This window comes from Hyperoodon ampullatus (genome assembly GCF_949752795.1).
Source record: "Hyperoodon ampullatus genome assembly, chromosome: 4".
NCBI lineage: Eukaryota > Metazoa > Chordata > Mammalia > Artiodactyla > Ziphiidae > Hyperoodon > Hyperoodon ampullatus.
The window spans coordinates 69,838,516-69,866,327 of record NC_136917.1 but is presented as its reverse complement, the minus strand read 5'-3'; the positions used below and the strand labels follow the sequence as shown (position 1 = coordinate 69,866,327).

At 37.8% G+C, this 27,812-nt stretch overlaps 1 protein-coding gene across 1 annotated transcript in view; it reads left to right on the top strand.

Moving 5' to 3' along the window:
- Positions 1–7,989: 7,989 nt before the first annotated feature.
- Positions 7,990–27,812, top strand: part of PRRC1 (proline rich coiled-coil 1) — a gene marked incomplete at both ends in the record, with an annotated part of 36,705 nt that continues 16,882 nt past the window's right edge. Inside the window, 6 exons of the mRNA XM_079702812.1 lie at positions 7,990–8,104; positions 9,206–9,595; positions 11,875–12,035; positions 14,607–14,709; positions 17,206–17,369; positions 24,450–24,553. Coding sequence (XP_079558938.1) covers positions 7,990–8,104; positions 9,206–9,595; positions 11,875–12,035; positions 14,607–14,709; positions 17,206–17,369; positions 24,450–24,553 — 1,037 coding nt within the window. The remainder of the gene's footprint in view (positions 8,105–9,205; positions 9,596–11,874; positions 12,036–14,606; positions 14,710–17,205; positions 17,370–24,449; positions 24,554–27,812) is intronic.

The window sequence follows — 27,812 nt, the reverse complement described above, 5'->3', positions numbered from 1 at the left end:
ATTTCTTACCACCCTCTCAGTCCCGATTTCCTTCTTGTTCTGCAAATTTGCCAGTCACCCTCCCTCAGAGCCTTTGCATGCTCTTCCTTCTGTTCAGAGAACCACAGGGCTGCTTCTTTATGATCTGTACTCAAATCGCACCTCCTCAGAGAAGCCTTGCACATCTGTCCTATCCAAAGTGGCCTACCCCAATTACGGTCAATAATAATTACCTTATTGACTTTCCTCAAAGTGCCCATCACAAACAGTACTTAGTTCTTTTATTTTCCTGCTCATAGCCTGCCTCTCCCTTGGTGTAAGGATCTTGCCTGTCTTGTTCATTGCTACATTTCCAGTACTGATGCTCAGAACATTGCAGCCACTAATAAATATTTGTTGAATGAATGAAGAAAGGAACAGCTCTTATAGCTATTAAGGGTGTAGACCAAAGAGGATAGAGATGGTAACTATTTTCAACACCAACCCAAACAGCACTTTCTGGAGAGTAACCTAGATAGCCACCTACACACATTCTCAGTGGGTGGGATAAGAGTCACTGCCAAAGGGAACAACCCACTGCAGCTGCAAATCATTTTGTCTGAAGTTAGGGCATAGTTAAATAGTATTAATAGTTCAGTGAGGTATTGGTATTTTTAAATGCTTTCAGCTGTCAAGTCCGGGATATTATATTAATGCTAAATCTACAAATGAGTTCCTGAAGGAATTTGGGAACAACAAAAACAAGTTTTTCATGTGTTTACCGCTCAGTTTAAAAAGTGCTTTCCTATGTCTTATTTTAACTCTGTTACCTGCTTGATTAGAGATGGCAAACAATATTATTCCTATCTTACAGATGGAATATGGAGACTTAGGGAGAATAAGTGACCTATACAAGGTCCCATGACTGCTCAAGTGGCATTAGGGCACTCCTGGACCTAAACAGGACTTCTGATTGCAAATTCTTTATATTCCTCCATTGCACTCTATTCATTGATTTATTTAGTGTACATTATTGAGCACCGACTTTCAGGAACTGTTTTAAGTGCAGCACGTAAGGTTAAGAAAGTGGGTAATCTTTGGTTTTCCATTTAAAAAAAAAGAATGTGTAATACATGAACTCTGGGGGGGAAATTAGTATGGTAGCTGCCACCCTGCTATCTCTCTTTCTTGATGCAACCGCTATTATCTGGAAATCTTTGAAAATACATAGGATAAGTCTCCTGTTTCCGGAGCGAGGTCCCTCCTGGAGGCGGGGACTGGACTGGAAGACCCGGGCTGGTTCATCGTCATCCCCGCGGGCGGCCACGGGACAGAGTAAGTGAGCTACACCCGGTAACAAGGGTTCCGTTCTCGCGTACGGAGGTTGCGGCGTGGAAAGTTGGGCAGTCCTGCTGGAAAATGCTCCTAGAGCTGGGCAGCACCCAGCCCTGCGGGAAGGAGGATCTTTGGCCCCACGTACTCCAGCAGGTTTAATTTGCGGCCACGGGTCGGGGCTCAGGGCAAGCGAGACGGGGCGGGGCGCAGGGCGGGGCGCAGGGCGGGGCGGGGAGGGGCGGGGCGGCGCGCAGCATACGTGGCAGCGCAGGGACGTGCACCTACGGTGGCCATCTTGGAGGCGGGGGTGTGCGTGGTGAGTGCTTTTCTGCGTCTTGCTCGTCTTCTCGTAGTCGTAGTCCTACAGCTCAGCTTCCCTAGTCCCCACGTTTCACTGCCACGCAGGCACTCTCTCCGGCCCGCAGGTGAGCGTCAGTCTGGCAGTAACTCGGGTGCATGCGGGCGGCTGGGCTCCCAAACCGGCGCCCAGGGGCGCCGTAGTGCGAGGTGGGCGGGCCGGCAGGCGCCCCGAGAACGAGGGTAGTTTGGGAGTTCCGTCGTCGTGCAGTCCGGGCGCGGGCCGTGGGTGCATGCAGGGTTCAGGGTGCGCTTCGAGAGGCAAGCCGTTCCCGCCGCGGTTTACACGGTGGGTGCGGCCCCGGGGTCTTATCCGGCACTTTGCTCCAGTTCCGGGACCGACGCCGGCGCCCCGGGCTGTTTGGCTCCACCTTCCGCCGCGCTGGCCGGAGGGGAGATAACGAGGCAGGAGCCCATTGACCTTAGCTCGGCCCAGCCCGGCCTGGAGACGTGGCAGAGCTTGGGGGGAGGCTGCTACCGCCTGGGAGACTCCTAGGTCAACAAATGGGGGCGGGCAGTGGGATGTAGCTTCCTTTCCCGTGGGTTCCCCCATCGGTGCCTAGCGCCGCTCCAGAGGGCTTTTGCACTCTGCTGTCTCTTTGTTCGTTCCTGGGAACTGCTTCGGACAAGTTTACCGGATAGCCTGTTCTCTAGATTGGCAGAATTTGTCCAATCCAAGAGAGTTTTTGTCATTCCAAGTAGTTATTTTAAGAGACAACATGTACATTTCTGCGAACGTGACACATTTTGGCATTCCAGTCTTTTCCCTGTACAGCTGCTATTTTGTCAGTGAACATTTATGGAAGTTATTTTGGGATAAGAAGTGGGAATGCAGAGACAAAACTCAGACCTTCCTGTAGCAGTGCTCACTAAAGGGTAGTAGAGGTTATCTTTTGAACCGGTAATCAACAATAATAACCGCTTTTAACGAGCTTTTACGTTTATCAAACCTTTCCTTGTATCTTTATAAGTAGCCACCTACTTTTTAACTGAAGAACCAAGACACAAGCAAATTGGAAGATCAGGGTCGGTCCAGAGACTGAGGACTCAATTTTCCAAGCCATTTCCATCACTTTTTCTTTAATGCTGATACATTAATATCCTTTTTGTGTCGAGAATGAGCACTAGAACCTTTACCAACTCTGACACTTTGCTGTTACTTTTATCACAGGAGCTTTTCTTTAGTAGAAGGTATTATGTTTATGCATCCAAAACTTACCCAATATTGTCATTAAGCCAATTCTCAAATAGTATGGCTTTTAAAGACAGAAAGAAATTGACCAATTATTCCATTTTACGGGCTGTATTCATTGTACAGGTTCTTTTGCAAATGCATTCATTAATATTTATCTTTAAATATGATTTCTACTAATTTACTATGAGAATTGGTAGCATCTGTAGGAGGAAGATAAATAACCAGTGGAAAAATGAGATGAAGAAAAGAGGTAGCTTTGTCAGGGAGTGATAAAGTCCCCAGAAGGCCATTCTGTCCCTGATTATCTTCGTCTGTAGGTATTGAATGAAAGGATTTTGCTTCCCTGGATACCTGTTTTCTACTTACTGCCATAGATCTTTCCTCTACATTCACAACAGAACTTTTTGAAAGTGTTGTACATATTTGCTTCACCTCACACCTCAGTCCGGTTGAAATTGGCTTCTATCCCCACTCCTCTTTTTTTTTTTTTAACATCTTTATTGGAGTATAATTGCTTAACAATGGTGTGTTAGTTTCTGCTTTATAACAAAGTGAATCAGTTAATACATATGTTCCCATATCCCCTCCCTCTTGCGTATCCCTCCCACCCTCCCTATCCCAGCCCTCCAGGCGTTCACAAAGCACCTAGCTGATCTCCCTGTGCTATGCGGCTGCTTCCCACTAGCTATCTACCTTACGTTTGGTAGTGTATATATGTCCATGCCTCTCTTTCGCTTTGTCACAGCTTACCCTTCCCCCTCCCCATATCCTCAAGTCCATTCTCTAGTAGGTCTGTGTCTTTATTCCTGTCTTACCCCTAGGTTCTTCGTGACATTTTTTTTCTTCTTAAATTCCATACATACGTGTTAGCATACGGTATTTGTCTTTCTCTTTCTGACTTACTTCACTCTGTATGACAGACTCTAGGTGTATCCACCTCATTACAAATAGCTCAATTTCGTTTCTTTTTATGGCTGAGTAATATTCCATTGTATATATGTGCCACATCTTCTTTATCCATTCATCCGATGATGGACACTTAGGTTGTTTCCATCTCCGGGCTATTGTAAATAGGGCTGCAGTGAACATTTTGGTACATGACTCTTTTTGAATTATGGTTTTCTCAGGGTATATGCCCAGTAGTGGGATTGCTGGGTCATATGGTAGTTCTATTTGTAGTTTTTTAAGGAACCTCCATACTGTTCTCCATAGTGGCTGTACCAATTTACATTCCCACCAGCAGTGCAAGAGTGTTCCCTTTTTTCCACACCCTCTCCAGCATTTATTGTTTGTAGATTTTTTGATGATGGCCATTCTGACTGGTGTGAGATGATATCTCATTGTAGTTTTGATTTGCATTTCTCTAATGATTAGTGATGTTGAGCATCCTTTCATGTGTTTGCTGGCAATCTGTATATCTTCTTTGGAGAAGTGTCTGTTTAGGTCTTCTGCCCATTTTTGGATTGAGTTGTTTGTATTTTTGTTATTGAGCTGCATGAGCTGCTTATATATTTTGGAGATTAATCCTTTGTCAGTTGCTACATTTGCAAATATTTTCTCCCATTCTGAGGGTTGTCTTTTGTTCTTGTTTATGGTTTCCTTTGCTGTGCAAAAGCTTTTAAGTTTCATTAGGTCCCATTTGTTTATTTTTGTCTTTATTTCCATTTCTCTAGGAGGTGGGTCAAAAAGGATCTTGCTGTGATTTATGTCATAGAGTGTTCTGCCTATGTTTTCCTCTAAGAGTTTGATAGTTTCTGGCCTTACATTTAGGTCTTTAATCCATTTTGAGCTTATTTTTGGGTATGGTGTTAGGGAATGATCTAAGCTCATAATTTTACATGTCCCTGTCCAGTTTTCCCCACACCACTTATTGAAGAGGCTGTCCTTTCTCCACTGTACATTCCTGCCTCCTTTATCAAAAATAAGGTGACCATATGTGCGTGGGTTTATCTCTGGGCTTTCTATCCTGTTCCATTGATCTATCTTTCTGTTTTTGTGCCAGTACCATATTGTCTTGATTACTGTAGCTTTGTAGTATAGTCTGAAGTCAGGGAGCCTGATTCCTCCAGCTCCATTTTTCGTTCTCAAGATTGCTTTGGCTATTCGGGGTCTTTTGTGTTTCCGTACAAATTGTGAAATTTTTTGTTCTAGTTCTGTGAAAAATGCCAGTGGTAGTTTGATAGGGATTGCAATGAATCTGTAGATTGCTTTGGGTAGTAGAGTCATTTTCACAATGTTGCTTCTTCCAATCCAAGAACATGGCATATCTCTCCATCTATTTGTATCATCTCTAATTTCTTTCATCAGTGTCTTATTATCCCCACTCCTTCTATGGAAACGGCTCTCACTAAGTTTTATCTCCAGTTTGGCAAATCTATTGACTTTTTCATATATCATCCTATTTGTCTTTTCTGTAGCATTTGATACTGTTGCCCATTCCTACCTTGAAACCCTCTTCTCTGTCTTTTGGACACCACAGCCTCTTGGTTTTCTTCCTGTCTTTCTGGTCTTTCATTCTTCTCTGCAGGCTTTTTTTTTTTTCTCCTGGGCTCTTCTTCAAGGGTTTGTTGGGCCATCTTCTTTTTTCTCTTGGTCTTCTCAGGTAATCTCTTTTCAGCACATGACTTTAGAGACTATCAGTAAGCTGATGAAGCCCACATTTATGTGGTTGCTGAGCTGCATACCAAGTCACCAGTACTTGGACGTTTCAAGGAGCTTGAACTTAGCATGTCCAGTATTAAATACTGCATAATCCCTCCTTTTCCAAGATGTCAGACATACACCTTGACCTCCTCCAGTGTTCCCTGTCTTACTGAATGGCACCACCATCTCTCCAGTTGTGCAAGTCATGCCTCTCCCCCTCCTGGATCCCATATCCAGTCTATCACTGAGTATTAACCACCTAAACATTTCTTGAGCCTATCCAGTCTCTCCATCTCCACTATCATCACCTTAGTCTGGGGCCAGATAACTCTTTCTTGTGGGGGCCATCCTGTGCATTGTAGGATTTTTAGCAGTATCCCCAGCCTTTACCTACTAGATGCCAGTAATACCCCCTAGTTCTGACAACCAACTATGTCTCCAGACATTGCCAAATGACCCTTGCAGGGGAGAGGGGCAGAATCACCCTCCTCCACTCCGCATTTGAGAATCACTAACCTAGGATGTTATTTGAACTACTTCTATAGCCTTCTTAATGGTCTCTCTGCATCTACTCTGACTGCCCTGTGGCACAAACTGCATACTGTGGTCAGAGGAATTTTTCCAAAACACAAATATGAATTGCTAAAAGCTGGAACCAGCCTAAATGTCCTTCAACAAATAAATGGATAAGCAAACAGTGGTACAACTATAAAATGGAATACTCTTCAGCAATAAAGAACCAACCATTGATATATCCAACAATTTGGATGGATCTTAAGAGCATTCTGTTGAGTGAAAAAAACCAATCTCAAAAAGTTGTGTGCTGTATGATTCTATTTACGTAACATTCATGAAATGAGAAAATGGTAGAGAACAGTTGGTTGCCAGAGCTTATGGTTGATGAGAGGGTGTGACCAAGGAGCAGCATGTGGGAGTTTCTTTGAGGGGGTGCTGGAACAGTTCTGTGTCCTGATTGTGGTGGTAGCTACACGAGTCAGTGCATATGATGATACTTCATAGAACTACACACACACACACGTGAATGTAAAAACAGGTGAAATCCAAATAAGGTCTGTAGTTCAGTTACTCGCATTGTACCAATGTTAATTTCCTGGGTTTTATCACCGTAGTCTAGTTACGTAGGATGCCATCGTTGGCAGAAACTGGGTTTAAGGTACTCATGAAGTCGGCTCTATTTTGGCATCTTCTTGTGAATCTGAAATTTCTTCAAAAAGTGAAAAGACCCAATATGTCATTCCCAGTTTGAATGCCCCACAGTGACTTTCTGTTCTTAAAAGACCCATCTCTTTAATTTGGCTTATACGTGTCAGCATGGTCTGAGCTCCTCTCCATGTCTCCGGTCCTCATTATTCCTTTCTGCTGCATGCGTTTTCTTGAATGTGTCAATGTCCCTCAACCTTCCAGGGCCTTTATACCTTCTCTATATTCACTTTTTCTGGCGTGTGCCCTCTTTAGCTCCTTTCCCTTGCCTAATTAAATTCTGATCGTCCCTCAGATCTCAGCTTATATGTGACTTCCTTGGGGAACCCTTTTCTGTTCACAAGTCAAAACCGTGTTCCCAGCGAGCAGAATTGTTCTTGCTCTCAGAGCACATCATTCAGGCTATGGTTCATTGTTATGTTGCTGTTATTGTTTGACTGTCTCCCGAACCGGACTTTAAGTATCCCATTTGTTTTGCTTACACTATATTTCCAGAGGCACCAGTGCAGTGCTTGGCAAGTGGTTGACCGTCACTGAATGTTTGTTAAATGAGTAAAAACTTCAAAAACTTATTTGGTAGATTTAGAAGTTTTGATTTTATACTTGAGGCAGGCTTGAAAATTTATAATTTTTAAGGAAGTTTTCCCACATTTTGTAACCCATTTTTGACTGTTAGGTCGAAATGCTATCTAGTGGCATTTTTGCTACAGCTAACTTTTCTAAAACCTGAGACATATCATTTAGCCATTATGGGGCACATTTTAGAATGTAAACTAAGAAAACCTGGGAATTGAGCACAGTAAAAAAATTGTTTTTTTACTGTTAACAGGAGTAGTCCTCGTACACTGCTTAATGAGAGAGGAAGTGTTTCAAGAGTACTTTAAATAATTTATTTTTATTTTAAAAGTAATAGTGACTGGAATCTAGATATAAATCTACCATGCATTCATGTGGCAGAAATTAAATTAGTAATTTACTATTTGAAATATATTGGGTAATTAATTACTTAGTTAATGTAAAATTATTTCTCAGTAATGGAGTAGGTGTATGAAAATGTCTCAGATTGTTTGCACATTAAATATTCTCACAGACTATTTTCTTAGGAATTTTGACAAACCCTTCACCTGGAGATAAGTGGCATTATAAACAGTAAAGACAGACATCTGTCTGTTGATTATTTTAAAAAACTATTCTCTATACAAGGTTTAAAAAACTTTTTATTACTGTGTAATATTTATTACATTTTAATATTTTTACAGTTTTACCGTAATTGAAGAAAAATGATGGAAGAGAGTGGAATAGAGACAACACCACCTGGGACTCCTCCACCAAGTTCAGTGGGACTGGCTGTCGCTGCCACAGCGGCACAGCCATCTTCCCCCCCAGCCCCTTTAGGTACGTGCAGTTGTCTAGCATCAGTATGTTTTGAGGATAGTCAAGATACTGTTATCTTTTCTCAGAGTCATTTAAAAAAAGCATAGAGGCATACCTCAGAGATACTGAGAGTTCAGTTCTAGACCACTACAGTAAAGTGAATATTGCAATAAAGTGAGTCACATGAATTTTTTTGTTTCCCAGTGCATATAAAAATTATGGTTACACTATACTGTAGTCTATTAAGTTTGCAATGTATTACGTCTAAAAAAAGAATGTACGTACCTTAAGTAAAAACTTTGCTAAAGTATTGCTTAAAAATGCTGATCATCATCTGAGCTTTTAACGAGTTGTCATCTTTTTGCATTAGTAACATCAAAGATCACGGATCACCATAACAAATATAATAATAATGAAAAAGTTTGAAATGTTGTGAGAGTTACCAAAATGTCACACAGAGACACGAAGAACAAATGCTGTTGGGAAGAATGGTGCTGATAGACTTGCTTGACACAAGGGTTGCCACAACCCTTCAATTTGTAAAGCGGAGCAAAATAAAATGAGGTGTTCCTGTATATTAAAAATTCTGTAATCTTTGCCAGGATGAAGGGAGATAGCCTTTTTTAATTTAAGCCTGAAGACAGAAAACATGTATGTTTTGCTTTATCTTAACTTTCGTTCTTTATGTTCATACTGACTAGAAATCATCTTTGTTGTGACAGAGATATCCTAAAAAGTATGTGTTAGCTTTGTCTAATGTTCTGTGACTGTGGTGATTAACGTTCTGACCTTCTGACTTTGAGCCTTAAATTGTGAGGTTTTATGCTCATACCAGCAGGGATGAAAAACGGCTTTATTTTATTAAAAGCACATCAAAACAAAAACACAAAGGTCTGCAATACCATAACTTAATTTTACATAGCTGCTGCTTTTACTGACGGGAGTTGAAAGTCATTTGCACTCAGTCATAGTTGTATAGTTCAAATCACACATTTAAAAATAACTCTGGGGATAGGGTCTGTTAAATTTTAAAATTTTCCAAGAAGACAGTAATGAGACACTTTGAAAACTAAGTGAAAAACATTTGACTGACGCATTTTTTTCGTGTCCTCCTTTTTCTAGCTGCAGCCAGCGCTTTCTCTTCTCCAAGCGTGTCCTCTGTGCAGCCCCTGCCGCCACACACGTACTCCACCCCTCAGCAGTCCCTGCCTCCTGTGAGGCCTTCGCCACCCTTGCCCTTTGTGCCTCCTTCACCGGTTCCTTCTGGTCCTCCACTCATTACCTCTTTACCACCTCATGTTTCTCCACCAACTGCTGCTGCCTTCAGTAACCCTCCTTCATCCCACTTCCCACCTTCCACTTCTGCCCCAAACACTCTCTTATCTGCCCCTGCTTCGGGTCCTCCCACATCAGGATTCTCTGTTGGCTCAGCCTATGACATTACACGAGGACATGCAGGAAGAGCTCCCCAGACACCCCTGATGCCGTCTTTTTCTGCACCTCCGGTGACAGGTAATTCTCTCTCTCACTGATACTTTGAAACAAGTGGTTATGGTGAATGTTTTATTTATTTTTAAAACAGCTTTATTGAGGTATAATTCACATACAATTCAACCCTTTCATGTGTACAGTTTAATAGTTATTACTGTATCAAGTTGTGCAGCCATCACCAAAATCAATTTTAGAACCTTTTAATCACCCCAAAAGAAACCCCATACCTATTAGCTGTCACTCCCTACTTCCTCCCAATCCTCATGGCCCTCAGAACCACTAATCTACTTTCTGTTTCTATGAATTTGCTTATTCTGAACAGTTCATATAAATGGACTCATAATATGTGTCTTCTGTGACTTAGTGTAATATTTTCAAGATTCATCCATGTTGTAGCATGTGTCAGAACTTCCTTTTTAAGACTGAATAATATTCCATTGTATGGATATACCACGTTTTGTTTATTCATTTCATCAGTTGATAAACTGTTGGGTTGTTTGCACTTTTTGCCTATTGTGAATACTGATTTTATGAACCTTTGTGTGCAAGGTTTTATGTGAACGTGTTTTCATTTCTCTTGGGTTTATACCTAGGTGCAGAATTGCTGACTTTTTTTTTTTCCTGGAGGGTTTTTTTTTTTTAATTGAAGTATAGCTGCTATATAATATTGTGTTAGTTTCAGGTGTACAGCGTAGTTATTCAGTTATACATATATCTATATCCTTTTTCAGATTATTTTCCATTATAGGTTATTACAAGATATTGAGTAGAGTTTCATGTGCTATACAGTAGGTCCTTGTTGTTTATCTGTTTTATATATAGTAGTGTGTATCTGTTAATCCCAAACTCCTAATTTATCCCCTCCTTCTCCTTTGATAACCATAAGGTTTTTTTGTATGTCTGTGAGTCTATTTCTGTTTTGTAAATAAGTTCATTTGCACCATTTTTTAGATTACACATATAAGTGATATCATATGATACTTGTCTTTGATTTACTTCACTTAGTATGATCATCTCTAGGTACATCCATGTTGCTGCAAATGGCATTTTTTCATTCTTTTTTATGGCTGAGTAACGTTCCATTGTATATGTGTGTGTGTATATATATATATATATATATATATATATATCCATTCATTTGTCGATGGACATTTAGGTTGCTTCCATGTCTTGGCTGTTGTAAATAGTGCTGTGCTGTGAACACTGGGGTGCATGTCAGAACTGCTGACTTTTGAACAACTACCAGACTATTTTCCAAAGCAGCTGCACCATTTTACTTTCTCACCAGCAGTGTATGAGGGGTCTGGTTACTGTGCATGAATGTTTCATTCCCTTTTCCTTGATCTCCAGAGCTTCCTATTTTCATTTAAATTATTAAAATAAAGCTGATGTTACTTAATATATGATTTTTATATGATATAAAACTTAGTACATGATTAGTATGTGGAATGTCAGCCAGAATTAGAAAATTTTGTCCTAACATTTTGTGCAGTTATAGAGAAACATCAAGGTGAAGTCTGAGAGTTTTTTTTAAAGCTTTACTTAAAAAATTATCAGGACTGAATGGTCCAAGGAGTAGTTTTATTTAGCCAGGTAAAAGTTCAAAAACAAATAAGTGTATGTGCCATAAGATGGTGGAATTGGAGTATTTTATTTTCTAGGTCAGTTACACCTACTTTTTCGACTTCCCTGGAATGGTTATTGGATATCAATATCAAAACTTCATCCTGTCATATTCTGCCTATTGTTTCTCATTTTAGGAAAAGAAACAATTTTGTTGTGATTTTATAATCCAACTTGGCTTGTCTACCTTAACAAATAAAATTTTTTCAAGAGTACAAGTATGACACCCATGTGTATGTATATGTGAATTTTTTTTTGAGTTAAAATAGGGTATATGGATATGTTTACTAATTTTTACATGTTTTTTGTATGATGGGCTTGAGTGCTCGTATCAGTTATTTTTATGCTTTAAAGAGATTCAAACTATAGCTGTCTGCATCCAAGTGCTCATAGGGCAAACATGAAGTACTTTTGGATGTATATTTTCTGTCCATTTTCAGGGCACTTGGTTGGTGTAAGCATATGAAGAGGGAAAGAAATTTCTTCTTTGGAATTTTGTATATTTTATAAAGGTTTAGGTGATTCTTTGAGCTCATATCTCAGTGTTGAAATGCCTGAGTATATAGTTACATTATTAAAGCTGTTTTGAACTACTCATCTCATATGTTGTATCTTCTTTTTATAGGAAATAGTTTATGGAATAAATTACATATATTAACATTTTTGCCATTAACTAGGTATTTTGCCAACTCCCATTACTCAGCAAGCTGGTTTGACATCTCTGGCACAGGGAACTGGAACCACATCAGCCATAACTTTTCCAGAGGAGCAAGAAGATCCTAGAATTGTTAGAGGGCAGGATGAAGCATCTGCTGGTGGACTCTGGGGTTTTATTAAGGTAAGGGGTGTTTACTTTAAAAATCACGTTTAATTTTTTTAGTTATAAAACTAACAGATATTCATTAGAGAGAATTTTGAAAATAGAAAGAGGTGTAAGGAAAAATTAAAATACCTTTTATTCTTATTACACTTTTTCTATAGTTCCTCTGTCTTTTGGATGCACATATCTATGTAAATGTATCTCTTTTTTAGTGAAAAGCAAACTGGAGTAGTGACACATGGACACAATTTTGTGTCTTCTGTTTGTCTTTACCTAGCGTGTATCATGAACATCTTCCCAGCTATAATTCTTCAGGCTACTTTGCCCAACCTGTCATTGTATTTATTTCCCATGTTTTATTTCACTTACCTGTTATTGGCATTTTCTAATTGTAATTCTTATTAATTAAATTATTATGAGCACTCTTGTATGCCAATCTTTATGTGCATCTCTGTTTTATCAGAGTTAATTCTTGGTAAATGTCAGTGTGGACATTTTAAAAATTACTGATACATATTGCTCTCCAAGAAGGTTATATACCAAGATCACTGTCATAACATCATTCATTTGCCAGCAGTGATTTTATTAATTGAAATATAGTATTTTCTAATTTGATAGGCAAAAAAATAATACCTTGTTTAAATTTGCATTTCTTTGTTACTCAATTTGAACTTTTTTTAATGTGATTTTTGGCCATTTGTATTTTTATTTTGTTAAGTCTGTATTCATGTTCTTTGCTCAGTTTTGAATTGGGATGATTTTCTTTTTTAATGAATTGATAAAAACTCTTAATGTAAGAAGAATATTATATGCTATCATATGCTGCAGTAGCCTCCATTTTTATCTTACATTTCAACTTTATTATGCTTTATTGACACAAAGCCTTCTAAATTTTGGGGAGTCATTTCTATCAATTTTTTTTTTCAATTTTTTTAAATGTTAAAAATGACATTTACCTACTGTATTATATGATAATTATTTTTTTATGATTTCTTCTGATTTTCTTGTGGTTTCATTTTTTTTACTTACCAAGTTGATATAGCTGATACTTACTTTACTATATTATATGAGGTAGAAGTCAAATTTAATTTTTTTCCAACCACTTAATCAACTGTTCCAAAATCATATCCCAGTGATTTGATATGTTACCTTTACCTTAGTTACTAAATTGTGTGTTAACCTCAGTTTCTGCGCTCTGTATTTTATTTCACTGCTTTGCCTGTCCTTGCAACAGTACCACACTATTTTAATTATTATAACTTTATTACACTAATATTTATTGAAAGCCTACTCTGTGCTGAGGTGCGGATGAAGAGTATTCATAGATGAGTCAGATAGAAAAGTCAGTTCTGAGTCTCTGCATTCATAAAGGCAGATCAGCATTTGGTTGTGTAAGTTTGCTGTTTTCTCTTCAAAATTTTTCTTTGCTGGTCTTTTCTATTTATTTTTCTTAATGAACTTTAGAATCGCTTTGTCAAGTTCCCCTCAATATTCTGAGGGTTTGGCTGCAATTTAATTACATATTAAACGCATTTTTAAATTGATAGCTGGTTAAACTGATTTACAGCGTTTGAGTTTTATGTATCGGAAAGATGGCATTTTTCTAAGCCTGTTTCTTTATATCACTTTGTGCTTTTTAAAGGTCTTCTTTATGTAGAGACTCACTTCTTTTCCTCCTTAAGAGCATGTGTCAGCATGTCAGTTACCAATTGTAATACTCAGTTCAACCCTACAGATCTTGTAAATAACTCTTCTAATATTCAGCATAAGATGGGTGGACAGTCTTAAATATCAGTGTTATGAACTCATCTGTTTTTCTGAATCACCTTAGTTTAATGGTAGGTTGGGACAGGTGGAATCATGGCCTGTTAGCCAGATGCCATCTCTAAGTTTCTTCGACTGTGGGAGAAGCATAGATGGAAGGAAATACTCAGATCTTGTTCCTTCTGTCTAATAGTGTGGTTTTAGGAATTCAGAGGACTAGGTCTGGCTTTATTAAAAGGGAGAATTTGGGAACAAAACAAATAGGAAGTAGGAAAAAAGAAACTTTCATAGAACAGAGTATTATATATTAAGGTAATAAGTAACTGTTCTGGGAAATAAAGATAAAATTTTTTTAACTGTTTTCATTTTTATATTAGGGAACAAAATATGAGTCTTCAGAGACATCCAATTACAGTCTTTATTTGGGACCTTGATAGACAAGTTTTGCCTAGTCTTTTTTATAGATAAATAAATAGTAATGAAATGAAATAAAAATATAGGTATACATAGAAATGAAATAAACATATATACATACACACATACATATATATACAATAAACATACTTCCCAGGCCAGTGTTGCTCGAAGTGGGGTCAGTAGATTGCTGTCAATCTATGATGAGATGAGAAGAGAAATTGAGAGGAAGCATTTTGAAATTTCATAGCAATTTGACATTGCCATAACCTTAGTTTTCTTATATTTTACAAGAGTATAGGTCTGCAATGCATTGGAAACTTAAAAACAATTTTTTTTTTCCTCACCATCCGGTAATCATGGTGTTCTTTGCTTAGAATGAGTATTTACATGTGAATTTGTTCTGTGCAGGGTGTGGCTGGGAACCCTATGGTGAAATCTGTGCTTGATAAAACAAAACATTCAGTAGAAAGCATGATTACAACGCTGGACCCTGGCATGGCTCCATATATCAGTATGTACTTAAAATAGAGCAGCATCTGCCATATAAAGTATGTGCTCGTGTCAGCCACTGAGTGTAATCCCACAGGTCTTGTAATTAGTGAAAGTCCTCCTATATTCTTACATTGATTGTCAGTCTTGGTTTTGATACTTTTAATTCATCTTTTTCTTAGTCACCATTAAATAAATTTTGAAAACTTCCCAGATTGAACTTTGGAGGAGTAAAAATGATTTGAATTATTAGTATACTTACTGATTTTAATTATGAATATGGTTAGTGTTGCTTTATATGAATTTTACCGTTCATTGTTGACATTTGAAGTGTTGCTTTGTTCATATTTGGTTTTGACATTTCTCCAGTTATCTATTTTAATTAAATGTGTTTATGTGTAACTCAGGAATAAAAATTTTTTTTGGGGGGGGGGTACGCGGGCCTCTCACTGTTTTAGCCTCTCCCGCTGCGGAGCACAGGCTCTGGACGTGCAGGCTCAGCGGCCATGGCTCACGGGCCCAGCCGCTCCGCGGCATGTGGGATCTTCCTGGACCGGGGCATGAACCCATGTCCCCTGCATCGGCAGGCGGACTCTCAACCACTGCGCCACCAGGGAAGCCCAGGAATAAAATTTTTATAGGCTGTTAATCTGTTTACTAATAATACATCATTACTAGATTTGTTGGGAAAGCTATTTTAATCACCTTTGAACCCTCATTACCAAGAATCCTCCAGACAGTTAACTGGAGGATTAATTTTTTATGTACATATCCAGTAAGTGAAATAACATAATCTCTTAGCAGGATTTGTGACCAATTATTAGTAATTCTGTTAAAGATAACAATTTAGCGGCCATAGCTATGCACCAGGTACTTGAACAGATTTTCAGTAGCAATAAAAAGTCAGTAGCTTTCATAAGTCTTGAGTCTGTTGATAATTGTCTAGTAAATGTCAAAGGGCAAGACCTAATAATGATAATAAGTACCATTTATTAAATGCTTGATCTGCCAGATACTAATTCCCATAAGAGCTCTGCAAGCTAGGTGTTATTTTCCTCAGGTTTTAGATGAGGAACTTGTGTTCAGAGAGCTTTATTATTATCCTAGGTTACACAACTTGATGGAGCTAACGCTTAGCTACTTTGCTTCCCTTTAAGTGCAAAATTGAATCAAAGAATTAACTTAGCTGAATTGTTCTCTGTGTTTGTAATTGCCAGGGTTTAGAAATTGGACCCTACCATATATACTGATTTCATATATTCATAATAATCAAGTTTGACATAATGAATGCAGTATATATGTTCTTCTCTTCACAAGCTCTTATTTTTAGTGAGAAAAAGAAAGGAATTAGTATTTTTGGAGCTGTTGTTGTTTTAATGGGTATTGTGTTAGATGGTGAAATCAATTACCTTATTTAATCCTTAGAGCCAGCCCTGTGAGGTGGCAGGAATTTTTCTGTGAGGAAACAAGCTCAGTGACTTCCCCAAGGTAATGAAGCTAGTAAGTGATAAAATCAGGATTCAAACCAAAGACTTTTCTCAGGCCAGTACTCTGCATGACATCCAGATAAAGGAAAATAAAACGGGGAGAGAAAGATACAAAATGAAATTTCTATTATTAGAAGCTATAATAACATATAATCTTAATCACCTATAAAAGGCAATAATAGTGTGAAAAAGCTATTGACAGGCAGCAAAAATGAGACCATTTGGATCTAACAAAACTCTAGTAAAACTTACCGTGTTTTTATATAAATATTTTAGAAATCACCATAACAATTTCAAATGTATCAAGAAAGCACAAGAACTATTAGAAATGGACTTTAACACAGTTTCAACATTTTTTTGATTAGCTCTCCCTTTATAATCATTAAAAGTGGCCTGAGTCATCACAAAAAACTGAAAAGCTTTTTGAGCTGAAGCCTAATGGAACAGTACTTAGCTAGATAGGGTTAAGAGATATGTCCCACATGGAGAAAAAAAAAAAGACAAACATATAGTCTTCCTCCTCTTTCCTATGGTAACCCTTGCTTTTAGGTTTTAATAATTTAAGAAATTCCAGTAAAGATGGGATCTGTGGAACATTGTTTCAATCAGGAAAAAAGAAATCCATAATAAAAAGCCTAAATATTTGGAAAATATTTTCAGCTGTTCCAAAAGATACTTAGGAAAAGCATTGTTTCTAGGGCAAAATATTTCACAGTACAAACAGCTCTCTTGAGAAATCTCAGAGTAAGATGCCATTAGATGACAGGGTGAAATGTGTCTGCTTGCATCAGGCAGTGTAGTGAAAAGATGCAGACCTAGATTTGAGTCCTGACATCATCGCTAAGTAGCTGTGTTACCTTGGGCGAGACCTTATCAGCCTCAGTTTCCTCAGCCAGTAAAAAGGTAATCTATAGCTTGCATTGTTTTGCCAGGTTAAGAGTAATTATGTAATAAAACGTTAGTGCATGGTAGTAATTATGATAATTTCATTATTTTAATTTGGAATTGAAATTTTCTTCTGGTCTTTGTAGAATCTGGAGGTGAACTGGACATTGTAGTGACGTCAAATAAAGAAGTAAAAGTTGCCGCTGTCCGAGATGCCTTCCAGGAGGTCTTTGGCTTAGCTGTGGTGATAGGGGAAGCTGGGCAGTCCAGCATTGCCCCACAACCAGTGGGCTATGCAGCTGGATTAAAAGTGAGTAATAGAGCATCTTTTTCAAGATACAGTAGCTGGCAGTTCATTTTTTAAAATTTCTGATGATAATCCTATGGTCTATATGGAGCTTTTGGGTTTTTACATACTGAAATATTGATTTGGTTTTTAATTAGACAATTCTGTAGTGTTAGGAAGATACAGTGGAGTTTTAATTTAAAGAAACCTAAAGTAGGTTTTGATTTTTGGGGGAGGGGAGGAACCACATGCCAAGAGCACAGAAAGAGAGCAGTTTTAGTCCTGAAAGAGATCTTCTTAACCCAGTATTAACGTTTAAATCCATTACTGAAATTATAATACCCCTTGAATCCCGTAAGCTTTTTATTACTATCACTATTAATAATACTTCACACTCTATGTATTTCTTCATGGTTTATGGGATTCTCATATATTTGGAAGTTTCCAGAGTAGTAATGGGGTTCTAGTAAGCAGGTTGTAAACACACCTGGCAAAGTTCCCCTCTTCCCTTGTATTTTCCGTTATGGAAAAACCCGAACAAACTTTTTGGCTAACCCAGTACTTGGTGAGGGGACTTGGCACTCATCCAGAAAGTTTTCTTAACTTACTTTCTTTGAGTATTCCCTTTCCCTGTCCTTTTAACTACCTTGCCTTAGAGACCCGACTAGCTGGCATGTTATAGGCACAAAGCCTGTATATAACCAGAGTGTGCCAAGGTCTCATCAGCATATAGAGACCTATTAAATTACATTACCAGTAGTAATGCACTTACCAAAGGAAGACACTGCCATAGTTTTTGGTGGTGAGGCAAGAAGAATTTGTGATTAAGTCTATAGATACCTATATAATCCCTATGTAATAGTGGCAGATAATAGAATGGCTTATTTTGAAAACAAATTTCACACACTTGCATACTCACACCACCACTTGAATATCGTATACTTTGTCTTCTGGACTGTTACCATTAAAAGATTTGTCACAGGGCTTCCCTGGTGGCGCAGTGGTTGAGAGTCCGCCTGCCGATGCAGGGGACACGGGTTCGTGCCCTGGTCCGGGAAGATCCCACATGCCGTGGAGCGGCTGGGCCCGTGAGCCGTGGCCGCTGAGCCTGTGCTTCCGGAGCCTGTGCTCCACAACGGGAGAGGCCACAACAGTGAGAGGCCTGCGTACAGCAAAAAAAAAAAAAAAAAAAAAAACCAAAAAGATTTGTCACATACTCAAGCCAATCCGATTACCATAGTAGACCTGGCCCCCTCCTGCGTGCTAAGTGGTAAAGTTCCAAGAGTTCTGCCCTTCCTCTCATACACTTTTTACCATCAGTATACAAACACGCAAAAACAAATGAACAGTTCATCAGCGTGTAAACACTGCTCCCACCTTAAAAAACAAAAATAAACCAAAGAAAACCTTAACAAATTTTTTTACCTTACTTTCCCCATCACCTCCAACCCTAGGTTTTCACTTCGTTTTGCAGCAAAACTTGCAAAGAGTTGCCAACACTTTTATCTCTAGTTCTTCTCTTCAGTCTCTTAAACCCACCCCAGGCAGGCTCTCACCCTCACCCCTCCACCGAGAATGCTTTCAAGGTCACCAGTGTTGTGCATCTTGTTTGACCTACCACTGGCTTTGAGACTCCTCTGTAATGTCTTTTATGCTTGCCTTTGGGGATGCCACACTTGGTTTCTTCCCTGCCTCACTAATTCCTCTGTGCTTCCTTTGCTGGCTCCTCCTTTTCTCCCCAACCTCCTGATGGTCTCCTTCCCTTCATCTACCTTCACTCTCTCAGTGATCTCAACCAGTCCCACAGCTTTGAGTACCAGCTGTGTGCTGACAGTTTCTAGTTTGTATCTCCAGCAGAGACCTCTCACGTAAACTAGGTTAATATAAAAGTTGCTTTTTTTTTTTTTTTTTTTTTTTGGTGGTACGCGGGCCTCTCACTGTTGTGGCCTCTCCCGTCGCGGAGCACAGGCTCCGGACGCGCAGGCTCCGCGGCATGTGGGATCTTCCTGGACCGGGGCACAAACCCGCGTCCCCTGCATCGGTAGGTGGACTCTCAACCACTGTGCCACCAGGGAAGCCCTAAAAGTTGCCTTTTTAATACCTTTACTTGAATGTCTCAAACTTATCATGTCTAGTACTCAACTGCTTTTCTTTCCTTCCAACCTGTTCCCCGCCGCAGCTTTCTCCATCTCAATTGATGACGGCTCTGTCCTTCCATTTTCTCAGATGAGAAACCTTGGAGTCATCCTTGACTTCTCTTGTTATCCATGTCCAGTTCATCAAGAAATCTTGCTCGCTGTACCTTCAGAATACATCCAGCATCTGACTGCTTGTCACTGTCTCCATTGCTCCCACCCTGGGTGAAGCCACCACAAAGCCTTGCTGGAATCTTGGGTTCACCTCCTAATAGGTCATCTCATTTCTACCCTTGTGGCCCTATATGTTATCCTCAACAGAGTAGCCAGGGTAATTCTTTCAACACACAAGGTCAAACCCTTTCACTGTTCTTTTCAGAACTTTATATTTCACTGAGTGTAAAATCCAAATTCCTTACCAAGGCTTCCACAGCCCCACATGGCCTGGCTGAACTGGCCTTCTATTTTTTTTTTTTTTAATTGGAGTATAGTTGATTTTCAATGTTTCAGGTATACAGCAGAGTGATTCAGTTATACCATATATATATACATATATGTGTATATATATATCCTTTCTCAGATTCTTTTGCTTTACAGGTTATTACAGGATACTGAGTATAGTTTCTTGTGCTATACAGTAGGTCCTTGTTGTTTATCTTTTGTATGTAGTAGTGTATATCTGTTAATCTCAAATTCCTAATTTATCCCCCCACCCTTTTTCCTTTGGTAACTATAAGTTTTCTATGTCTGTGAGTCTATTTCTGTTTTGTAAATAAGTTCATTTGTACTATCTTTTTAGATCCCACATATAAGTAATATCATATAATATTTGTCTTTCTCTGATTTACTTCACTTAGTGTGATAATCTTTAGGTCCATCCATGTTGCTGCAAATGGCATGATTTCATTCTTTTTTTATGGCTGAGTAATATTCCTTCGTATATACACACCACATCTTCTTTATCCATTCATCTGTCGATGGACACTTAGGTTGCTTCCATGAGCTGACTGTTGTAAATAGTGCTGCTGTGAACAGTGGGGTGCATGTATCTTTTCGGACTAGGGTTTTCATCTTTTCCAGGTATGTGCCCAGGAGTGGGACTGCTGGATCATATGGCAGCTCTATTTTTGGTTTTTAGGAAACCTCCATGCTGTTCTCCACAGTGGCTGCACCAGCGGCCTTCTGCTTTTCTCTGGTCTTTCCCCTTGCTCACTCCACGCCAGCCACATTGGCCTCCTTGCAGGTCTTTGCACTTGTCTGACAGGCTGCTCTCTTCTCACAGCCTTTTCACAGCTCTCTCTGAGCCACTCTTTCCTCAGATATCTACTTGGTTGACTCCCTGACCTCCTTCAAGTCTTCACTAAAATCTTCCCTCCACAGTGGGGCCTGTCCTGACTGCCCTGTTCAATACTGCAGTCTGCACCTACCTGCCCTGCACTCCTGATCCCTCTAGCCCTCCTCTGATCTTTCTCCTATAGCAGCCAGCATCTTCTGATTTACCATATAATTTACATTTATGTTATTTTTATTTTTTAATGCTTTTTTCCCACTAGAATTAAGTTCTACAAGAGCAGAGATCTTTGTTTCGTTTACAGATACAAACTTTTAGAATAGTGCTTCATGTTCTTTAAAATGAATATCTAGCAGTCCTATTGAGATATCATGGTATAAAACCCCAAACAATAGAATTTAAAGTGCTAGGGTAAACTTTTTAAATTAATAATTTATTTCCTCAAGTAAGCAGTCTAATTCAGAAGATGTTTTCACTCTGGGATCTGTTTTGAATTTTGGTTTAACAACATGTCAGCCATATGAGAATAGAGATTTTTCCCTTACCAGAGCTCTAGCTGCCCACCTGTTGCTATACTTTGATAGTACCTTTACCATCAAACAGTGGTCTTCAGACTTGTGTATAAGTACCTCTGGTGACATGCAAAGATTTTACAAGGTCCAGGTAGACCCAGATAGTTTTCAGGAACTCAGCTGCTTCTTCCTCAACTTCCATATGTATTCTTTCCTAAAATTTTCTGCCTGAATACATACTTGTAATGGAGGCAACGTGCCATCTTCTTTCTCATCTCCTCTTCATAAGCTCCGACCTCTCCCATTAGAAAATAAAGATATACTGCTCACCCACTGATTGCCTCGGAACCTAAAATCCTCCTGAGTGTCATATGAAGGGACAATTCAAAATAATGTTTTAGATGTTAAGAATGCAAATGACGTAATGACTCGGTAAAATCTTCTTTCAAGTCCTGTGGTTTCTAATTGTTCTCAAAAAAACTGATAAAAAAACTGATAGAGTTGTCATTCATAATTTCTGATGATAGATCACCACATGATTTTTGGAACATAACTCAGAATTTCATGGTTTTTAAAACATGAGTCTTAAATATTTTATGTTAAATATCATTGCATAAAAGATACTTCAGATTGGTATAAACTGAACTTGAAAGGCTGATGGGGATTTTTTTCTGTAAGAAAAATCTTATTTTCTGAATATTAATAGTTCAGCTTATATTGTGATTTTATTAGTATTTGACAGATTTGTTTTAGTATTGGTTTTTGCCCTTCAAATTTAGAAAAGTGTTCCTTTTCCACAATCTTTAATACAAGCTTAAAATTAAAATTCATTGAAACTGATATATATATATAGGAAAGTGATTTGTAATTTTCCCAGCTGTTTTTTTTCAGAAACAGTAGAGGGAACTAACAAAAAGAAAATAATGTAGAATATTAAAATTTCAACCCAGATTTTTTTCTCCCCATCAGATTTTATTTGAAGTGAATGTCTTTTTTGACTAAACTTAAGTTTTCCTTTAAACATATGAAATTGTTTAAGGAAATAAATCAGCTGTAGTTAAAGTTAGGAAGCTTCTGAAACTTCTCCAATGCCAAGTATTAATTTTACTGAAAAGCCGATTATATTTATGACCATTGTTTTATAGCTTATAGTCAAGAAAAATGTAGTTAATAGCTGTAAGAATTTATGAAGAAGCATGGAATTTTGATTATCTGAACCAAGTTGCTTAGTATAAGCTCTCAGAGTACAGTATAAGCTCTAGAGGCATTTCTGCATCTTACTTCAGTTCTGAGACAGTTACTTCAGTGTGGCCTCTAAACTACCTAATTTTTGATCCCCTACACTGCTGAAAAATAAAGTTAAAATTCCCTTCTCAAAACATTGGTAGTGACTAATATCAAAGTGTCTCTGTGATGCCAAAAGATGCCACATTTAAGTAATGTTGTGGTCAGAGGAGGAAAGAGGCTGATTTACCCCCTCTTCATTTTCTCTTCTGGATTCCATAAAAACAAGCATTACACTTGTCTACCTAACTCATTATCCTATCTTTTATAGATGCTAATTAATTTCAGTTCAATATTTTGTGAACCCTATGAAGTATCAAGCCCTGTGCTGTAGGATAGTAAAAATGAACCAACTTAGTTTCTGTTTCCTGGGAGCATAAAATCTAGGAATATTTTGTTGTAGTGTGTAGCTGAGATAGCACCTTTGAAGAGTTGCGGATGAATCTCTAAACATCCCACTAATCCCCTAATAGTTTTTTACTGAATTAACATTTATTTAAACTTCTTTATAGTAAAAATTAGACATAACTACCTTTTGGGAGGAGGGAATTATTTTACTCCTCCCAAATTTCAGAGCAGATTTACATTATCCAGTACGAAGAATTAAGTTCATCTTAGCTATTGTATTTTCTTTCAGATTCAACAGTGACCTCCTCATTCACTATTAGATTTGGAGATGCCATATTTACACTCTTTAGATTCCTAATATTAGCCATATAGGCCTTCAGAAGCCCTTAGTTTTTCCCTTGTTCACTTTTTCGTGTAGTAAGTTCTCACTGGCTGCCTATTAGGTTAGACACTACTCTAGGTACCAGAGATACAAGAGTAAGCAAAAATACAGCTTGATTTTATTGTAGTTTAACTCATATCTTCTTTCATCTTTCATGTTTCTAAGCTAATGACAAATTGGCCTACATGTTCTCATACAGTTGTCACTTCTTTATTTTAGTTGTCTCTGAAATAAATTCAGTTGTCTCTAGAAGTATCCTAGCTTTCTTAATTTTCATTTGAAGAAGAATTGACCCCTTAATCTCATTCACTGCTTAGCTCTGCTGTTCATGATAAAAATAGGGGTATTATCCATGACTAGTTTTATTCAGAAATAGTTTTATCTTGCTTTTTGAACACATTCTTATCATATCATTCATGATCACTTTTATGAAGCGATTCAAATAAAAGTAGTACACAACAACCTTGTCCTCATTAATCCAGCTTTTAGTTTTCTGCCATAGGTATATATTTAATTCATGATTTTGAGTTATCTATATAGTGTTCTCAGCCCCTCAATTTTGTTTCATAAATGGTAAGCTTTGATGTAATGCATACATTTGAAGTTAAAATAATGTCATTTTGGTGCAAACTTTAAAGGCTATATATAAAAGGAATCAGAAGAAAGAGAAAAAACATACTTGCTATTGATATGATTGCCTGCCTAGAAAAATTCGAGAGAATCAACTAAAAAACTACTAGAATTGATAAATGATTTTTATTTAGTAAGATGGCCTCTTGCCAGATCAACATTAAAAAGCACATAGTTTCCTTATATTAGTAATAACCAATTAGAACATGTAATATAAAAGTTATCCATTTCATGATAGCAACCAAAATAATAATGCATATAGGAATAATTTGGAAGATGCACTGCAGACTCTTAATACTGAGGGGAATACAGTGGGGCTTTTTTCACTTTTTACTCTCTATGCTTCTGTATTGTTTTCATGTTTACAATGAGTACATATGTGTGCTTCTGTATTGTTTTCATGTTTACAGTGAGTATATATGTGTTTGTGTATAAATGTATATGCATATTACTTATATAGTCATAAGTTAGTGTGTTTAAAACCGAATAATTTAAAATAGTTTCTAACGTACACTGTTTCAGGGTGCCCAGGAACGGATAGATAGCTTACGTCGAACTGGAGTGATCCATGAAAAACAGACTGCTGTATCAGTAGAAAACTTCATTGCAGAATTGCTTCCTGACAAGTAAGAGGATTTTTTTTTAACATAGTTATAATTTTTTTAGAGAACTTACAAGACAAGATCTGTTCTCTTAGCAACTTTCAAATGTACAAAAAGTATTATTAACTATAGTCACCATGCTGTACATTATATTCTCATGACTTACTTATTTTATAACTGGAAGTTTGTACCTTTTAATCCCCTTTATCCATTTTACTCCCCCTCCCACCCCTGCCTCTGCATCCACCAATCTGTCCTTTGTATCTGTGAGTTTGCTTTTCCCCCCACATGTGAGATCATACAGTATTTGTCTTTCTCTATTTGATGTACTTAGCTTAGCTTAATGACTTCAGTGTCCATACACGTTGCTGCAAATGGCAAGGTTTTCCTTCCTTTTCAATGGAATAATATTTCATTGTATATATACATACATATATATGTGTGAGTGTGTGTATAAATCACATTTTCTTTATCATCAGCAGACATTTAAGTTACTTCCATGCCTCGGTTGTTGGAAATAATTTTGTAGTGAACAGGGGGATGCATATGTCTTGTTGAGTTAGTATTTTCGTTTCCTTTGGATAAATACCCAGAAGTGAAATTTATGGATTATTTGGTAGTTCAGTTTGTGAGGAACCTCCATACTGTTTTCCATAGTGGTTGTACCAATTTACAGTCCCACCAACAGTGCACAAGGGTTCCCTTTTCTCCACCTCTTCGTCAACACTTGTTATTTCTTGTTTTTTGATAATAGCCGTTCTAACAGTGTGAGGTGCTATCTTATTGTGGTTTTGATTAGCATTTCCCTGGAGGATTAGTGATGTTGAGCACCTTTTCACATATGGCAATCTATATGTCATCTTTGGAAAAGGAGGCTAATCAGATCTTCTCCCCATTTTTTTATTGGATTGTTTGTTTTTTGCTGTTGATTAGTATGAGTTCTTTATATATTTTGGATATTAGCCCCATATCAGATATTTGATTTGCAGGTATTGTCTGACATTTGGTAGGTTTCCTTTTCATTTTGTTGATAGTTTCCTTTGCTGTGCAGAAACTTTTTAGTTTGATGTAGTCCCACTTGTTTTTGATTTTGTTGCGTTTGCTTTCGGTGTCAAATCCAAAAAACATGATTGCCACAACAGATATCAAGGAGCTTACTGCTTATGTTTTCTTCTAGGAGTTTTTTATGGTTTCAGATGCTATGCTCAAGTATTTAATCCATTTTGATTAATTTTTATGTCTGGTATAAAATTGTGGTCCAGTTTTCCCAACACCTTTTATTGAAGAGACTGTCCTTTCCCCATTGCATATTCCTGGCTGTTTTGTCATAAATTAATTGGCCATAAATGCATGGGTTTATTTCTGGGCTCTATTGCATTGATCTGTATTTTTGTTTTTTATGCAAGTACCATACTGTTTTGATAACTGTTGCTGTGTATTATAATTTGACATCAGGGAGCATGTTGCCTCCAGCTTTGCTCTGCTTTCTCAAGATTGCTTTGGCTATTCAGGGTCTTGTGGTTGCACACAAATTTTAGGATTGTTTGTTCTATTTCTGTGGAAAATATCATTGGAATTTTGATAGGGATTGCATTGAGTCTGTAGCTTCCTTTGGGTAATAGGAACATTTTAACAATGTTCATTCTGCTAGTCCGTGGGTATGGAATATATTTCCATTTATTTGTGTCTTCTTTAGTTTCTTTCATCAATGTCTACAGTTTTCAGAGTAGACATCTTTCACCTGCTTGGTTAAATATATTCCTAACTATTTTATTCTTTTTGATGTGATTGTAAATGGTATGTAAAATTTTTTTCTTCTGATAGTTTGCTGTTAGTGTATAGAAATACAACAAATTTTGGGGTATTGAATTTGTATCTTGCAACTTTACTGAATTTACTAGTTTTAACAGTTTTTTGGTGGTAGCTTTAGGTTTTTCTATATATAATATGTCATGTGCAAATAGTGACAGTTTTACTTCTTCCTTTCTGATTTGGATGCATTTTTTTTCTTGCCTAATTACTCTGACTAGGACTTCCAATACCATGCTGAATAAAAGTGGGAAGAGTGGGCATTCTTGTCTTGATCTTAGAGGTAAAGCTTTTTAGCTTTTCACTGTTGAGTATATTAGCTATGGGCTTGCCATATATGACTTTGATTATGTTGAGGTATGTTCCTTCTGTATCCACTCTGTTGAGAGTTTTTGTCATTAATGGCTGTTGAATTTTGTCCAATACTTTTTATAGCTCTGTTGACATGATCATATGATTTTATCTTTCATTTTGTTAATGTGGTGTATCACATTGATTGATTGGCACATTTTGAACCATCCTTGCATCCCTGGAGTAAATCCCACTTGATTATGGTATAGATCCTTTTAATGCATTGTAGAATTCGGTTTCCTAGTATTTCATTGAGGATTTTTACATCTCTGTTTTTCAGGGATATTGGGCCTTTAATTTTCTTCTGTGTAGTGTCCTTTTCTGGGCTTGGTATCAGGGTAATGCTGGCCTTGTAAAATGAGTTTGGAAGTGTGTTGGAAGTGTGTCTCATCTTCTATTTTTTGGAAGCATTTGAGAAAGATTGGTATTAATTCTTCTCTAAATCTTTGGTAGAATTCACCAGTGACACCATCTGGTTCTGGACTTTTGTGTGTTGGGAGGTTTTTGATTACTGAGTTGGTCTCCTTACAAGTAATCCATTTGTTTAGATTTTCTGTTTCTTTTGATTCAGTCTTAGTAGGTTGTGTGTTTTTAGGAATTTATGCATTTCTTCTAGGTTGTCCAGTTTGTTGGCATATAATGGTTCAGTAAGAGGCCTATTATGTTTCTCTTAGGAGCAAAATATGATTGCTTACACTGAATATCTAGTAAAAAAAAATGTATCCTATTTTAGAACCAGAGAGAAAATTACGTTCTGGTCTAGCTCTGTCATCTAGCTATGTGACCTGTGTAGCTCAGCTCACATTTCTACTCTTATTTCTCCTTTTTAATTATAAAATGGATATTGTATTCCCTGCATGCTAAGATTGTATTAATAATCAATTACATATGATACAGTGGTTTAGTTATTGGCTTGGAGATTGACCTCCAGTAACAATCATTTACACAGTCATTCAGAGTAATGGAAGGTATGGCAAGAGGGCCTGGAGGCAGTCACTAGGTTTGAGTTCTGTTGAACACTACCTCTCATCTATTTAGTTTGGAAAAAACCTCCAGCTACATAATTCATCATTTTTTAAAAAGTATCTTTTCACACTGATAGGTATCACCAAACACCTGTCAG